We start from the raw sequence: 17,035 nt of genomic DNA, 5'->3' as shown, positions 1-17,035 counted from the left end.
TTTCTCTCTCCTGAGCAGTCTTCCTACTGCTCGCCTCCGGTCCGTCTCGGGACCCACCTTTGGCCTGCCAGTAGCACGGAAGGGAGACCCTAGAAATAGCGTTCGCTCGCTCGCTCTCTACGGTAGAGTAGAGGATACAGCGCCTCGCTGCAGTGATTTACCTCGCTGCGGTAATTTCTTACTGCATATGTAACTCTATATGCATAGCGTTCGTCGTGCAGTCGCCGAGTGCGGCTAGCCTAATACGCTATGCACAAGAGCTGACTCTCTCTAGCTTAACAGCATGGACGAGTCATCAATCACATCCATCCTGGTCTTACGGCCGTACGTGCCATACTGGTTTTCGTTACTACTAACTATTAATAGTACTCCTACCTAATACCAGCAACGGCACAAGTTGTTTACGTGCTGCTTAGATTATCCAAATCGGTTTAAGTACACTTTACGTTGCCATGTCGGGGTGTGGAGGACCTCACATCGCATGTACAGAGGCACCACAAGCAGCAGCACAGCGCAGCGCAACGCAGGTGAGCTTGTTGGGCGACGAGCCTCTAGTGGGCGCAGCACCAGTCTACTACTAGGCGTCTAGCTAGCCCATTGCCGCATTGTGTATTTGCGTTACTACTAAACATGGTAAACGAAGTGGCGCCTCGAATCAGCGCTCGACACCTCCCGCTGCGCCCCCATCCGCGCCGGGCAGGCATGGGCACCGCCGGGTCGGCGCGCGCCCCCACCTAGCCGTCGACTCGGCGCTGCTCACTCGCGCTCCACGCCCACGCCCACGCCCACCGCCCCCCGCTATTTATGCGTACTTGCTTGCCGGGAGAGTCGCCGGAGAGCTGGGCGTCCTCCTCCCGTTCCAGAGCCTCACTGCTTCGCTCCACCCACCCGTAGGTCTCCTCCTCCTCCTTCCTCCCCATGTTGCTCAGCTTGCTTTACCCGTCACCTGTTCACCACCATGTTCTTCTTCTTGGACACGGACTGTGGCGAGGGTCTTGGATCGATCACTGGATGCCTGCCTGGATCCTCCGTTGCGTCTCTCCTGCCCCCATCTGGGGGCCTGGCAGTGGCAGGCTCCTCGATCGGGGGCAGCTAGAGCGCGATAGGTTTTTTTTTTTGTTTGTTTGTTTCTGGACCAATCAGCAGGAGACATGATTGCTCCTTCTGTCCTTCAACACCACAAGCACTGATAGTTACTAGCTCGTTGGATTAGGGATGAACAGAAGCTGCAAAAGCTGGCGTTTTTTTTTCACTACTTGTTCTTCTGCGTTTCTGGTTAGCTTCGACACCATACGCATACTCGATGGCTGCGGTTGGCAAACTTAGCATATGCTATAGTTTTAGAAAATGGGAAGATGAACACCCCGAGAACCTTTTTTCCTGCGATTTGCTCATACACAAAATATAGATACAAAAAAAAAAAGCATCCCCTTTCTGGTTTCTGGGGCTGCTGATGACGAGCGACTGGATAACGTCTGTTGGCTGTCGCTATTCAGCTGATCTGGTACCGTCAGAGGGAGGAGAAACGGGTTCTGCAAGTCCAGTCCCGTAGCTTTTGTTTTCGGTTGCCTGTGGTTCTTTCTTGCATACTTGCATTATCGGCATGCTCCATGTCGGCAGGGGCGGAGCTACACATTCAGTGGTGCGGGTGCAGCACCCACGTAAAATTTTAAATACAGTAGGAGTAGGGGACAAAAAATCAATTGCACTCGCAAGTCACAAGGCAACATGCACCCTCCTCCCTCGTATTTGCTCTAGCTCCGCCCCCTGCATGTCGGAGAGACCAAATTTCGACGCGAAAGATTGGGAACGAAACGGATGTGGAATAGTAGTGCGCTGCTATAGGCCCTGTTTGGCACAACTATTGCTTGTTAAAAAAGCAGCTTATCTAAAAAGCCGGTGAAAAGCAGTTTCTACTTGTTGGCTGCTTTTTTATGTATTCTGAGAAGCAGCTGAACTGATAAGTTGCTGCAGAGGCTGTCTGTTTGGCAGAACTTCTGCTTAAATTTGTGAATAAGCTGAAAATAAGTTGTGCCAAACAGAACCATAATCTCTAGATCATGGGGAGTAGGAAATGGGGATCCGTTGATCTGCATTTCCTTGGCTGTTAGTATTCATGTCTTTGTAAAGTAGCATGATGTTTTCTGTTGTTTGTTAGCATCGGATTGTCCCGGTAAGTTCTCCATGTAATCTACACAGGCTTGTAATCTGATCTTTTTTCTATCTATCAATGAAACGACACACGGCTCTTCTGGGAGTTCGGGAAAAGAAAATAAGCTCTCTATGTTAGGATCTAGATGTTCTCCTGAAATGTTAGTGAACATTTAGATCCGATTAGAATATGTCCCGTTATAGAACAGCAGAGGCTTTTCTCGTATCACAGAACTGAAAACTCGTAATCCCCATCTATTGGAGAAGAATGTGAAATGAAATCTTGCTCCATAAACCCATAAGACTGAAAATTATCAAATGTGTTATTCATCATTAGTCTTAGGTTGTTTCTTTCATATTTTGATTAGTTTGGAGGCAAAGCCATCAGTTGCTTTTTAATCTTTCTGAGCTATTGCCTGAAAATAGTACATGTATACTACAACAGTTTCATTTTTGTTGAGAGAAAAAAAAGGAATTCATCTAAGAACCACATGTTGTAGCACTGGTTCTGTTAATAGGCGTGGGAAGTGCAATAGCCCATGGGGCAAAATCCATGATGCACAGTGCGATTAGAATTTTACCATTTTTTATCAAAACTATAACATGGATCAGTTTAGAAATTTTTTCCTAACTAAACGTTTTTTTGTGGGGTAAATAAAAATTTGGCATACTGCTTTGGAAAGATTGAATATAATAACTGAAACATAGCTTTTTGTGATTCATTTTTAGGCAGTCTATCAAAAATTAAATTGCTATTGTCTATATTTCCTCAAGGTATGGAAAGACGAAAAGGAAAACAAATCATTTCACGGTGCTAGGATTTGGTATTTTCTATATTTCCTCAAGGTCTGCAATCATATTTTGGCAAGTGGCTACAAGAACTTGTCTTATGTGTTGAGTCATTGTAAATATTGCAGTATATTGACTGAATATTCTGTTTTTGCATCATACTGGGGTGTTATTACTTTATATATTACTGATTTATGCTTTCCACTGCCCTTTTACCAGTTAAGCAAGAGTGGTATCTGGTGGTTTTGTTTTTCAAAAGAAGACAGAAATGTCTTCCTTGAGGCCTGCCCAGTCTTCTAGTTCATCCAGCAGGACTCGGCAGAGCTCCCAGGCACGGATACTAGCACAAACAACCCTTGATGCTGAACTCAATGCAGAGTATGAAGAATCTGGTGATTCCTTTGATTACTCCAAGTTGGTTGAAGCACAACGGAGCACTCCACCTGAGCAGCAAGGGCGATCGGGAAAGGTCATAGCCTACTTGCAGCATATTCAAAGAGGAAAGCTAATCCAACCATTCGGTTGCTTGTTGGCCCTTGACGAGAAGAGCTTCAGGGTCATTGCATTCAGTGAGAATGCACCTGAAATGCTTACAACGGTCAGCCATGCTGTGCCGAACGTTGATGATCCCCCAAAGCTAGGAATTGGTACCAATGTGCGCTCCCTTTTCACTGACCCTGGTGCTACAGCACTGCAGAAGGCACTAGGATTTGCTGATGTTTCTTTGCTGAATCCTATCCTAGTTCAATGCAAGACCTCAGGCAAGCCATTCTATGCCATTGTTCATAGGGCAACTGGTTGTCTGGTGGTAGATTTTGAGCCTGTGAAGCCTACAGAATTTCCTGCCACTGCTGCTGGGGCTTTGCAGTCTTACAAGCTTGCTGCCAAGGCAATCTCTAAGATTCAATCGCTACCAGGTGGAAGCATGCAGGCCTTATGCAATACCGTGGTTAAGGAAGTCTTCGACCTTACAGGTTATGACAGGGTTATGGCTTACAAGTTCCATGAAGATGAGCATGGGGAGGTCTTTGCTGAGATCACCAAACCTGGTATTGAGCCCTATCTAGGCCTGCACTATCCGGCCACTGATATCCCTCAAGCTGCCAGGTTTCTCTTCATGAAGAACAAAGTCAGGATGATCTGTGATTGCCGTGCAAGATCGGTGAAGATTATTGAAGATGAGGCGCTCTCCATTGATATTAGCTTGTGTGGTTCAACTCTTAGAGCACCACATAGCTGTCACCTTCAGTATATGGAAAACATGAACTCGATCGCATCCCTTGTCATGGCTGTTGTGGTTAATGAAAATGAAGACGATGACGAACCCGAGTCTGAACAACCACCACAACAGCAGAAGAGGAAGAAACTGTGGGGTCTCATTGTTTGCCACCACGAGAGCCCCAGATATGTGCCGTTTCCACTGCGGTATGCCTGTGAATTCTTGGCCCAGGTGTTTGCTGTCCATGTAAATAAGGAGTTTGAATTGGAGAAGCAGATACGAGAGAAAAGCATTCTGCGAATGCAGACAATGCTCTCTGACATGCTATTCAAGGAATCATCTCCCTTGAGTATCGTATCCGGGAGTCCAAATATCATGGACCTCGTTAAGTGTGATGGTGCTGCTCTTTTGTATGGGGACAAAGTATGGCGGCTTCAAACGGCTCCAACTGAGTCTCAGATACGTGATATTGCCTTCTGGCTTTCAGAAGTTCATGGGGATTCCACTGGCTTGAGCACTGATAGCCTCCAGGATGCTGGATATCCAGGAGCCGCTTCCCTTGGTGACATGATCTGTGGAATGGCAGTGGCTAAGATCACGTCCAAGGACATTCTTTTCTGGTTCAGGTCACATACAGCTGCTGAAATCAAGTGGGGAGGTGCAAAGCATGATCCATCTGATGAGGATGACAGCAGAAGGATGCACCCTAGGCTGTCCTTTAAGGCTTTCCTCGAGGTTGTCAAGATGAAGAGTTTGCCATGGAGTGACTACGAGATGGATGCTATTCACTCGTTGCAACTTATTCTTAGAGGTACACTGAACGATGCCTTGAAGCCGGCCCAGTCATCTGGTTTAGATAACCAGATTGGTGATCTCAAACTTGATGGGCTCGCCGAACTGCAAGCGGTGACAAGTGAAATGGTTCGCCTGATGGAAACGGCAACTGTTCCGATCTTGGCGGTAGATGGCAACGGATTGGTCAACGGATGGAACCAAAAGGTGGCGGACTTGTCGGGGTTGCGAGTTGATGAAGCTATAGGAAGACACATACTTACACTTGTGGAGGATTCTTCTGTACCAATTGTTCAGAGGATGCTATACTTAGCTCTGCAGGGTGAGTGATCTGCAACATTTGATTGCCGTTCTTGCTAGTAATAGTCAACCTTCAGAAAAAAGAAACGAACAGCTTATTGTATTTTTTTGAAAGGGTTTATTGTATTGTGTATTGATTTCTAACTATTTCATCGATTGAGCAGGCAGAGAAGAGAAGGAGGTTCGATTTGAGTTGAAAACCCATGGCTCCAAGAGGGACGATGGCCCTGTTATCTTGGTTGTAAATGCTTGTGCCAGCCGTGACATGCATGACCATGTTGTTGGGGTGTGCTTTGTAGCCCAGGATATGACTGTTCATAAGTTGGTCATGGACAAATTTACCCGGGTTGAGGGGGACTACAGGGCCATCATTCACAACCCGAACCCGCTCATTCCTCCGATATTTGGCGCCGACCAGTTCGGATGGTGCTCTGAGTGGAACGCAGCCATGACCAAGCTTACTGGGTGGCACAGAGATGAGGTGATCGACAGGATGCTCCTTGGCGAGGTTTTCGACAGCAGCAATGCTTCCTGCCTTCTGAAGAGCAAAGACGCTTTCGTACGTCTTTGCATTATCATCAACAGCGCATTAGCTGGTGAAGAGGCAGAGAAGGCTCCAATCGGTTTCTTTGACCGCGATGGCAAATATATTGAGTGCCTTCTGTCAGTGAACAGAAAAGTGAATGCAGATGGCGTCGTCACCGGAGTGTTCTGTTTCATTCATGTTCCTAGTGATGACCTCCAGCATGCGCTACATGTGCAGCAAGCCTCTGAGCAGACAGCACTGAGAAGGCTGAAGGCTTTCTCGTACATGCGACATGCCATCGACAAACCTCTCTCAGGTATGCTCTATTCTAGGGAAACACTCAAGGGCACAGACCTGGATGAAGAGCAGATGAGGCAGGTTCGTGTCGCGGATAATTGCCATCGCCAGCTAAACAAGATACTCGCCGACTTAGATCAAGATAACATTACTGACAAGTAACCTTCTTGCCAAGTCTTTTTAAACTGTTCTATTAGGTTCTTGTATTCAATAACTACTGAAGCTTATAGCCATATTCGTTACTACCACCTTAATATTTCTGTATCATTATGTTTCACAGGTCGAGTTGCTTGGATTTGGACATGGCTGAGTTTGTGCTGCAAGACGTGGTGGTGTCTGCTGTAAGTCAAGTACTGATAGGTTGCCAGGGTAAAGGCATCAGAGTTGCTTGCAACCTGCCGGAGAGATCCATGAAGCAAAAGGTTTACGGGGATGGTATACGGCTCCAGCAGATCCTCTCCGACTTCTTATTCGTTTCGGTGAAATTCTCTCCTGCTGGTGGCTCTGTTGATATCTCTTCCAAACTGACCAAGAACAGCATTGGCGAAAACCTTCATCTCATAGACTTCGAACTTAGGTACACCGTGCATGCTAATTTGCACGCATGCACTCATTTCTGGATAGGAGATTACAAGGTATGAAGGCTTAAATTACTCCTGTGTTGATGGCTTTATGGTCTTTCAGGATCAAGCACCAAGGAGCAGGAGTCCCAGCAGAAATACTGTCACAGATGTATGGGGAGGACAATAGAGAACAGTCGGAGGAGGGCTTGAGCCTCCTTGTTTCTAGAAACCTTCTGAGGCTCATGAATGGCGACATTCGTCACCTCAGGGAAGCTGGCATGTCAACCTTCATCCTCACTGCTGAACTCGCTGCTGCTCCTTCAGCAGCTGGACATTGAAGCCGTCACTGCAAACAAGTGCCAAATGGTATGTTCGCTAGTTTGTGTTAAGGCAGTCTGCAATTTCCCAAATTTCCTTAGCTTAGAATAAAATAACTCTGCAATTTCCCAAATTTCCTACTATGGATATATGATGAATAAATAAGGTACCATGTTCTTTCCATACGAGGGGTAATGATACATAGATCTCCTGCGTATCCTCGGAAAACAATACAGAACAGAGGATAACAATTATGCCTAATTCCGATTAATTGGTACTGTGATGTATTTTTGTTTCATGTGTACGTCAAGTAACACAGTCCTCAAGAGTATTATTTCTGCCCTTGGTGCCAGCTGCCCAGCTCCCTCAGAGTTCATTCGGAAAGCAACGGTGGTTCGCGGAGAATGGGAAATGCTGCAGCCTGTAGGATCACCGAATGCATAAGAAATAAGATTGACTTGTATGGTTGTTTGTTAGGCGGGGAAGTTGTGCAGGCATAGTAAGACTCCATACTTCTGCTCTTTTCTGCCTGTAACCAACTGTTTTCTATCAGTTATTAGGCTATCTCATCAGTTTAATTATACTTATCCCTCATATTTAAATTTCACTTTGCAAACAATACAAAACAGTGTTTTGATGACCATATGGATGAACTGCGAAGACAATTTTTTTAGGCTGTCTCTAATATTTCATCCATATGGTCACCCAAAATACTATTTTGTACGGTAGACTACACTGTTAGTAGTGTGGAGTTTAAATATGGGGATGAATAACCTGTTGGAGATAACCTTACCTATCTTCAGCAAATCTTCTATCATATCTCTTATTTTAAACTTCACTCTACAAACAATATCATATACAATTTTGTAATGTCATATACAGTTCCGTGTCCCATGTTTTACCATATCTATTGATGATCATGATTATTAAGACGTCGCTAAAGCGACGTTTAAACGGTAAAGCGTATCTAGACTTGTAAGGCGTCCTGTCGCCTTGCCCGAGAGTAAGGCGAGGCACTACGGACGCACGCGGCAGCGACGCACAGGGAGAAGTGTGGCGGCGACGCGTAGGATGTCAGACCTCGCCGAAGACTCACCTCCTGTTGCCGGCGAGCTCCCCCTGCAGCCTTTCACAAACACACAGAACTCACACGAATAGAATTGGATACACTCTGATTTTTGGTGCTGCGTAAAACTGCGCAACTTTTCTGACTCTGTTTACTGAATAAAAAGGATTCAACAGAACGTGGCCAACGACCACCCGAGAAGCACGGCACGTCCCTCCACTTTGTGTGCCATCCCACACATAGGTATGCCGGCCACGACTACACGTACAGCCAATAGATGACTATACGCCTAACCTGGGAATAAAAAAAACAACAGCCTTAAGTAAACTAACTAAGACCCATGCACAAGGATTATTTCAACAATTCTCCTCCTAATACTTGTGCATATACTACTGTGCTGATCGAAGGCCAATCTTCATGTAGAGTTCTCTGAACTTCAGTTTGCCGAGAGGCTTCGTGAGAATGTCCCCAAGCTGCTCCTCTGTCCTGATGAACTTCACTTCAATTTGGCCTGAATTTGCATACTCCCGGATCAAATGAAATCTTGTATCTATATGTTTTGACCGGTCGTGATGCACTGTGTTGGGGGCCTTCGGCTTACGAAGGTCCTCAAAAACAGGATTTAACAGTATTTCTGGAGTATAATGTGTGAACAGGTATCTTCGGACTCAAATCGGTATCACAGCAGACCAGAATAATACGAAGGTTGATACAGCGCCGAAGGTGGGAGCAGGAAAGCTTCGGCGTGGTAGCAAAAATGAAACCGACTTAAAGATGAAAAGGCTATTCAGACCTCGATAGATTACTATAGAATTATTATCAAATGTAAAGGGCATAAATGTAATTTTGTATGGGTTGTGTCCTGTGCCTATAAATAGGTGAACAGTACGCCCGTACTGGTCACGCTGATCTGGCATTTGCTTTTGCGCCACACCTGTACTCTCATATAATTCCAAGCTGAAGGTATTTGTAATTCAATGTTATTTCTGTTTCTTCACAATAATAATATATAATGGTCTATATTATCATTTATATTTCTTATAATCCATTCTTCATCATCGTTTGCTATGTTTATGAAGGTATGTCCTTCATAACCTTCGTCCAAAAGTCATTATATCCTAAGGGAAATAATGCTCCGAAGGACGAAGGACATTATAAATTAACATTTTCTGTGTTGCCTTGTTCTTAACTCATAGCATTTGATAACAAGTCCCCAACATTGGCGCCCACCTCCGGTGAACTCACTCCCACTCTTTGAGTTTTTGAACACCTTCGGCGATCATAAACCTTCGCTATGGCGCCGAAGAAAGCTTCAGCAGCTGGCACTGCAGCTCTCCAACCGCTGGACCACAATCAGGAGACTGTCTCTCTTCGGGAGGCCCGAAGCCAGAAAAGGAAGGCTGCTAGTCCGACACCGCCAGAGGATGAGATAGACCAAGAAATCAGAGACATGGAAATCTTCATCAACAGGTGCAAAGGGAGAAGGAAAAGATAGCCAGGCTAGCTGAACTGCAAAGGCAGATAGACGAAGCCTCTGAGGAAGTTCGTCATCTTACCCAGGAGGAGCAACACCGAAGGCCTCAGCACCAAGACCTTCATCAGGAGGGTTTCCTCAATGAAGATGACTGGTATGACAATTTCCATCATGGGAATTTTGTTTTTGATGATGCTTCTCCTCTGTCCGCTGAGCTGCAGGCTACACCTTGGCCTACGTCCTACAAGCCGCCTCAGCTTCCCGTATTTGATGGCCACTCAGACCCGAAGCAGTTTTTGATGAGCTACGAAGCAACAGTATCTTCATATGGTGGCAATGCTGCGGTCATGGCAAAATCTTTTGTTATGGCTGTCAGGAGTGTTGCTCAAACCTGGTACTCTTCCCTTCGACCAGGAACGATCACTTCGTGGCAAAAGCTGAAGGACTTGTTGTTAACCAGCTTCCAAGGGTTCCAGACGAAGCCGGTCACGGCTCAAGCTCTATTCCAGTGCACCCAGGATCACGAAGAGTACCTTCAGGCGTACGTCCGGAGGTTCTTGCGTTTGAGGGCACAGGCACCAACAGTGCCCAACGAAATTGTCATTGAGGCCATGATCAAGGGGCTTCGGCCAGGACCGTCAGCTCAGTACTTCGCTAGGAAGCCTCCTCAAACTTTGGAGAAGCTGCTCCAGAAGATGGACGAGTACATTCGGGCCGATAATGATTTTCGCCAAAGAAGGGAGGAGGTTTTCAGGTTTTCTGAAATGACCAGGGGCTTTGGAGGGAGGTTCTATCCGAGGCACGTTAGATCAATTCATAACTCTATCCAAAATGATGATAGAGGGAGTCAACAGCAAAGGCCACAGTGTTCCTCACAGGCTTCGAGGCAACAGCAAGGCTCCTTCCGACCACCAGCTCCGAGAGGCAGAGGTGCCAGGGGCTTCGGCGGAAGATTCGGCGATCAGCCAAGAAGAATTTTTTGCTTGTTCTGTGGTGAGAACAAAGGCCATACCACCAGGATGTGCCATGTTACCATCTAGAAGCAAAAGGAAATAGCCGAAGCTGCTGCACAACAGGCTCAGCCGAAGCAGGTTATGCACACTGCTTCGTATCATTCGCCTTACATCCCAGAGTATGTAGGCAATCACCCTGCAGCTTCTGTTGCTTCGGCAAGCCAACCTCAAGCTTCCTGGCAACAGCCTCCGCCTCCACCACCGCTGCAACAAGGCCAGCAGCCAGAAGGGAGCCAATATGCTCCACACCAAAGGGACTTCAGAGAACAGTCCGAAGCTCGCACAGTCAACAGCACTGTGCCAGAGTCAAAGCACATCTATTGACAAATATCCTACCTTAATAGCAGTCTTTTTCATTTCAGTTTTATTTTCTGTGTAATAAAGGACATTGTTTAGGTTTCATGTAAATAGTTTCGTTGATTCCCACAAGGAAAATATATTTTCTTCACAAATTTAAGTTGTTGAAGTTTAAAGATTTGTGATAGCAAAGAGGACCTTCGAATTATCGAAAATTCTTCGAAACAACAAAAAGTCGTTCTAAGGAACGCAGAGTAAGTTTGCCGAAGTCACAAAAAGCCGTTCCAAAGGGAGCGCAGTGTAAGTTTTATGCTCCAAAGTCGTTCCAAAGGGAATGCAGAGCATACAGTGAAAAGTCAACGCTGATACCACCTAAGTAAAAGGCGAAGCGCGAAAAGTCAACGCGAATACCGCTGAAAGTAAAAGGTGAAGAAGCTCCTAAGGGAGGCTTACAGCGAAAAATAAACGCTGATTCCGCTGAAGTAAAAGGCGAAGAAGCTCCTAAGGGAGGCTTATAAGACAACGCTGAGACTATGTGTTTTATCGCAGGAATGTGTGTGTATCTTCGAAATAAACACCATCTTACACAACATAACATCATCGCATCATTTTGCATAGCATAAGCATCATACATCATGCTGCATATGGCACAAGAAGGGGACATGACATCGATCTTCGGAAAAATGTTTTGAAAGGAGAAAATCATGCTAATTTGCAAGCAGATACACTATTGATCTTCGGAAGTATAGCTTCGGAGAACATCTTCACGAAGCTTGGATATTATTCATCAGAACACTACGAATATTGTTGTGACAAATGAAAATTATTCTTCACGAAGCATGAAAAGAAGGGAAGGTGTTTTTTCGTCAAAGACGCAAAAACGGTACGTATGTAAAATTTCATGCATCGTAAAAGAATTAAACAATAAAAGCAGGTATATTACATTCAGGACTACAAGATGTCACACATTTTACATTTCAGAAGTTTTTTTTTACAATAGTATTTAATCTTCTCTCAGAACAACTTCTGCAGCCTCATTTAGGAGCCGATTGACAACTTCGTCCATAATAGCTTCAGCCATCCTTTTAATTTCGTCGTCTCCTTTCGGCTGAGAGCCCGGAGACGCTTTAGCAGGATCTGAAGGAGGACAGGATACGGCTACATTGCTATTACAAATTGAAAATGAAGTTCAAAACCAAAAATTACAACACAATAAAAACCATTAGTTAATACCTAGTTGCCCTTCGGGCTCTGCGCTCTTCTCAGCAGCCTCAGCTACTTCTCTAGCATCGTGAATGCCCTTTTCGTTTTTTCGAATAATTTCTCGAGCCATTTCTCGGCCGCCATTATCCCAGACGTCGGTGAAAAATTTTCCACCGACCATGCTAGCTTCGGCCGATGGATCTCTTGCATCTTCGAAGGACAAGCTAGCTTCGGATTGTGCTAAAATCTTTACATGATCGCAGCCCTTCTTCTCCAAAATGGTGGCAATCCCTCTGGCCCCCGAGAAAGCACATATGTCTCCGCGGCTATTTAAAATTTCTTCGAAGGCTTCAGCTTCCTGATTAATCCATTCAAGGGGACCTTCGGGGTTGCCTCTTGTAAAGTTCTCTTCGCTCGAAAATGCGCCGACACTGGCGAAGCTAGCTTTCAACTTCTTGACACATTCTATAGATTTGTTATAACATCTTTTCTTGGATGAACGAAGCTCTTCAACAGTTCCCTCTAAATGATTCGCCCATTGGTCGCTGAGTTCTCGCTTTGTTTCTTCAAGCATGTGTTCCTCTTTGGCTCTAGCCAGTTGTTTTCGAAGATCTTCAATTTCGCGCTTCTGAGCTTCAGCTTGACCTTTAAAAGTAGCTTCGTCTTCCTTTATTCTATTTATTAATGAATGTAATATTTTATCTTTTTTGAGGCCTTCGTTCCTCAGTTCAATTACTTCGGAACGAAGGTTGCTCAGGGCAATGGCACACCCTTCGTCTTCAGCATCTTTTTGGGCCCTGAGGGCATTGCTAAGTATCAGGCCCTGCAAAGAAGAATATGTGTATGTCATTAGATTTAAGCAAACGAAAAATTTTGGTCTCAACAAAAAATACAAAGATCCCATTTGTTGCACCTTTAAGCTATTATATGCCAGGCTGTCGGCCAGATCGTTCTTCGACAGCACCGAGAGCCCGTCTTCTAGTGTTGGGAATCCGAAGCTCTTGCTCATCTTCCGACAGACAGAAATCTCCTTGTTGTCAGGGAGACAATACAAAAAGTCTTCTTCTCCACTGCCATTGAATATTAACGCCCCCTTTGGATACTTCAGTTTTTGGGCGTAGCGTTGGGCCTCTTGCTTTTCTTTTTCTGATATTTTTTTCCCCGAAGCATGACGAACAATATAATCAGGGACTTTGGGGGATGCTTCGGGGGCAATGATACTGATTTCTTCAACAAAAGTTGGCTTTGTTATTTTTTCTTCCTCGGTTTCCAAGGATTTTATCTTCGGAGGCTCTGAGGACCCAGCTTCGGCTTCAGTTTCTTGCTCTGGAACTTTAATATCAGAAATTTCAATTTTCGCTTCGGGAATGGCAACAGTTTTCTTCGGAGGTGTGCTTGAAGATTTAATTGTTTCCAGGACATCTAGCACATTAGCCATTCTCTTTTTTTCGGAGTCACTGCTGGCATCTTTTGATTTTTTACTGTCTCAACATTTGCTGCAGGACTCAAAACTTCTGATGTTTTTTCCTCAGTTGGTTTTTTCACTTCTTCCATTTTTTCTGTGGATGGCGCTTCGGCCATCTCTTTTGTTTCTGGTAACAAAATCTTCGGTTCTTGCAATTCTATCCTTGTTGGCGTTTCGGCCATTTCTGCGGCTTCTGGCAGCAAGGTCAGTTTGGTTGGCTTTTCAGCTTCGGTGGCCGAAGAAGTTTCTCCGGTGAACTCAGGCACCGAAGCTGGTTCAATATAGCGCGGCCGATGTGTAAGGACCTTTATCCTCTTTCTTTTCGGCTCTGGCTCGCTAGGAGCAGTTGCAGCTTCTTCTTTCGCATAGGTTGTGTTTTTTCTTTTCTGTCCTTGAATGCGATAACGATAGTCAGGGTAGACGAACCCGATTGCATCAAACACCCGATTCAGCCTTTTCTTTTTTCGGCCTCCGAAGGCTGCTGACAGTGCAGTATCTTCGGCCTTCGAATAAGCCCCAAGCAGTTCATCACTTAAATTTTCAATACTTTTTAACCAGTCGTCATCTGGCTCAACGAATTTATCTCCGAACTTAAAAGTATATTTCAGCCTGATAAGTCCACCTTCGTCGGCCTCTTTTATGGTTTCTTGCGGCATTTCCCATTTCTCCGCGAGCGGCCATACCCTGAAGGCAATATGCTCTTGTACTAAATCTCTCGTTCCAATAAAAGAACAGATAACGCCGAAGGCTCTCTGGCATTCTTCGACAGCTTCATTCATTTCAACCTTCGGCCTCCGAAGGCCGAAGCTTTGCCAAATAGGGCGCATAATTACACCTTTGATATCTTCTCGTACTGACAGGTCATTCTTCACATAAAACCATTCTGTCATCCAGTCGCCGGGCCATCTCTTCCGAAAGGTTGGCACGGGACAACTTGACCCGGATCGAGAAACGAAACTGTAGCAGCCAAAATTATTATGATACTGTTCTTTACCCCAAGGTTTTGTTTCGTATGATAATTCGTGTATATTGCAGAAACTTTTTGCATCAGGCTTCAGACCTTGGCTTCTCACGGCCCACACGAAGATATTCAGCCTTATGATTGCCTCGGGGGTAAGTTGGTGAAGATAGACTTCGAATATTTTCAGCACCTCTACAACAAACTCGCTCAGGGGAAATCGTAGTCCAGCTTTCAAAAAGCTTCGGTACACTACGACTTCATTCTCTTCAGGGTGTGGACAAGTTTTTTCCCCTTCGTCGGCCCTCACAATGGACAAATCCCGGAAATACCTTCCTCTCATGTTGATAAGATGATTTTCTTTGATAGTTGATTTGCCGAAAACCGCATGGCTTGGTCGCCAAGGGCGATCTTCGGAGTCTTCACCACCACTGTCCACATCATAACTGTCGCTGTCATCAGTATCTTCAGACAAACCTTTCAGAATCTCCTTGGTGATTTTTTCTGTATTGGTCTTCGACATCGCTATAAGAAATCCCAAGTTCTTCTCTTCGTCGAGACTCAGCTTCATCTCAGCAGCAGCTTTCTTCTCTTCAGACATCTTCGGAAACGCTAATAAACTGTTTTCAAAGCCGAAGCTTTAAAACTAAAAGCTCAGCAAATTTTAGTGCGCAAGAGCTAAAAATTGAGTGAGCGGGAGCAGATGGCAAGAGAACGTGCCAAATGAGTTTGCGGTATGACTGTATTTATACGCCCAGTGCGTTGAAAATTGAAAGACCCCGCTTGTCAGAGAATGTTGCTATTCTAGCAAAGGGAAGGTGTTTTTTCGGACCTTCGGCGTAAAGCCTTCGTCCATGTCGCAATCTAAATTTATTATTTTAAACAAATTTATATTGCGAGGGGCTACTGTTGGGGGCCTTCGGCTTACGAAGGTCCTCAAAAACAGGATTTAACAGTATTTCTGGAGTATAATGTGTGAACAGGTATCTTCGGACTCAAATCGGTATCACAGCAGACCAGAATAATACGAAGGTTGATACAGCGCCGAAGGTGGGAGCAGGAAAGCTTCGGCGTGGTAGCAAAAATGAAACCGACTTAAAGATGAAAAGGCTATTCAGATCTCGATAGATTACTATAGAATTATTATCAAATGTAAAGGGCATAAATGTAATTTTGTATGGGCTGTGTCCTGTGCCTATAAATAGGTGAACAGTACGCCCGTACTGGTCACGCTGATCTGGCATTTGCTTTTGCGCCACACCTGTACTCTCATATAATTCCAAGCTGAAGGTACATTTGTAATTCAATGTTATTTCTGTTTCTTCACAATAATAATATATAATGGTCTATATTATCATTTATATTTCTTATAATCCATTCTTCATCATCGTTTGCTATGTTTATGAAGGTATGTCCTTCATAACCTTCGTCCAAAAGTCATTATATCCTAAGGGAAATAATGCTCCGAAGGACGAAGGACATTATAAATTAACATTTTCTGTGTTGCCTTGTTCTTAATTCATAGCATTTGAGAACAAGTCCCCAACACACTGGGTTTTTAATCAATGAAATGGCAGACTTATTGTCTACCCTTAACACCGGCTTGCTTACAGCTGAACCACTGATTTCAGCCAGCAGCCGAGCTAGCCAAACAGCCTGACAAGCAGCAGTTGCAGCTGCTATATATTCAGCCTCACAACTAGACAATGCCACTACCTTTTGCTTTGTTGATTGCCAGCTAATTGGACTGTCCCCCAAGAAGAAAAGAACTCCACTTGTGCTTTTCCTATCATCTTGATCACCAGCAAGATCACTGTCACTGAAACCCATCAATTTTGCTTTGCCTCCATTTCTCTTGGGATAGAAGAGTCCCCAATCCCTTGTTCCAGCTATGAATCTCAGAATATGTTTCACAGCTGTGAGATGCTCCTCATGTGGTTCTTCCATGAATCTGCTCACATATCCAACTGAGAAAGCTAAATCAGGTCGAGTATTAACCAAGTATCTCAATTTTCCCACTAAGCTTCTGTATTCTGTAGTATCAACACAGCCGCTGTCACTCTTCCTATTCAGCTTCAGCTTTGTCTGCATTGGAACTTCACAAGTGTTGCAGTCAGCAAAGCCACTCTGGTCTAGAATCTTGTTTGCATACCTCTCTTGAGAAATTGTAATTCCCAGCTCATCCTATTTCACCTCTATGCCCAGATAGTAAGACAATACTCCAAGGTCACTCATTTTAAACACATCGGACATTTGTGACTTGAAATTTTGAATGATGTTGCTGCTACAACCAGTGATTATTAGATCATCAACATAAACTCCCACCACCAGTTTTTCAACTCCATCTCCACGGCAATAGATAGCATGCTCAGAAGGGCACTTAATAAAACCCAGAACACCTAATTTCTCATCCAATTTCTGATTCCATGCTCTAGGTGCTTGATGCAAACCATATAAAGCTTTGTGCAGCAGATATACCTTGTGTTCCTGTCCAGGCTGAGAGAACCCAGGTGTTTGCTTCACATATACCTCCTCCTGGAGATCGCCATTCAAGAACGTCGTCTTCACGTCCATATGATGGACTTGCCATCCTTCCTGCGCCGC

General features: G+C 44.8%; 1 protein-coding gene across 9 annotated transcripts; it reads left to right on the top strand.

Moving 5' to 3' along the window:
- Window positions 1-488: 488 nt before the first annotated feature.
- LOC103643916 (phytochrome A-like) lies at window positions 489-7,845 on the top strand. 9 transcript variants are annotated; one of them, XM_008667087.4, is made up of 7 exons: window positions 489-890; window positions 2,926-3,015; window positions 3,160-5,273; window positions 5,416-6,232; window positions 6,355-6,651; window positions 6,759-7,003; window positions 7,309-7,845. In XM_008667087.4, exons 3-6 carry the CDS (start codon window positions 3,209-3,211, stop codon window positions 6,973-6,975), a joined length of 3,396 nt encoding a protein of 1,131 aa, XP_008665309.1. In that variant the 5' UTR covers window positions 489-890; window positions 2,926-3,015; window positions 3,160-3,208; the 3' UTR covers window positions 6,976-7,003; window positions 7,309-7,845. The 9 variants fall into 9 exon arrangements, with proteins under 9 accessions (XP_008665309.1, XP_035820257.1, XP_008665307.1 ...); XM_035964364.1 differs by having other exon boundaries at window positions 2,881-3,015; XM_008667086.3 differs by having other exon boundaries at window positions 606-890; window positions 2,926-2,997.
- The last annotated feature ends 9,190 nt before the right edge of the window (window positions 7,846-17,035 follow it).

Source organism: Zea mays, chromosome 1 (genome assembly GCF_902167145.1).
Source record: "Zea mays cultivar B73 chromosome 1, Zm-B73-REFERENCE-NAM-5.0, whole genome shotgun sequence".
NCBI classification, from domain to species: Eukaryota; Viridiplantae; Streptophyta; class Magnoliopsida; order Poales; family Poaceae; genus Zea; species Zea mays.
Note: the sequence above shows the minus strand (reverse complement) of the source record. Positions and strands in the feature narration are given on the sequence as shown.

Excerpts from the sequence above, each read along its gene's own strand:
- LOC103643916 (XM_008667085.3), top strand. The coding sequence starts at position 3,209 with ATGTCTTCCTTGAGGCCTGCCCAGTCTTCTAGTTCATCCAGCAGGACT. Across the intron at positions 5,274-5,415 it reads GCTATACTTAGCTCTGCAGG|GCAGAGAAGAGAAGGAGGTT; the intron begins GTGAGTGATCTG and ends TCGATTGAGCAG. Across the intron at positions 6,652-6,758 it reads CTCATAGACTTCGAACTTAG|GATCAAGCACCAAGGAGCAG; the intron begins GTACACCGTGCA and ends ATGGTCTTTCAG.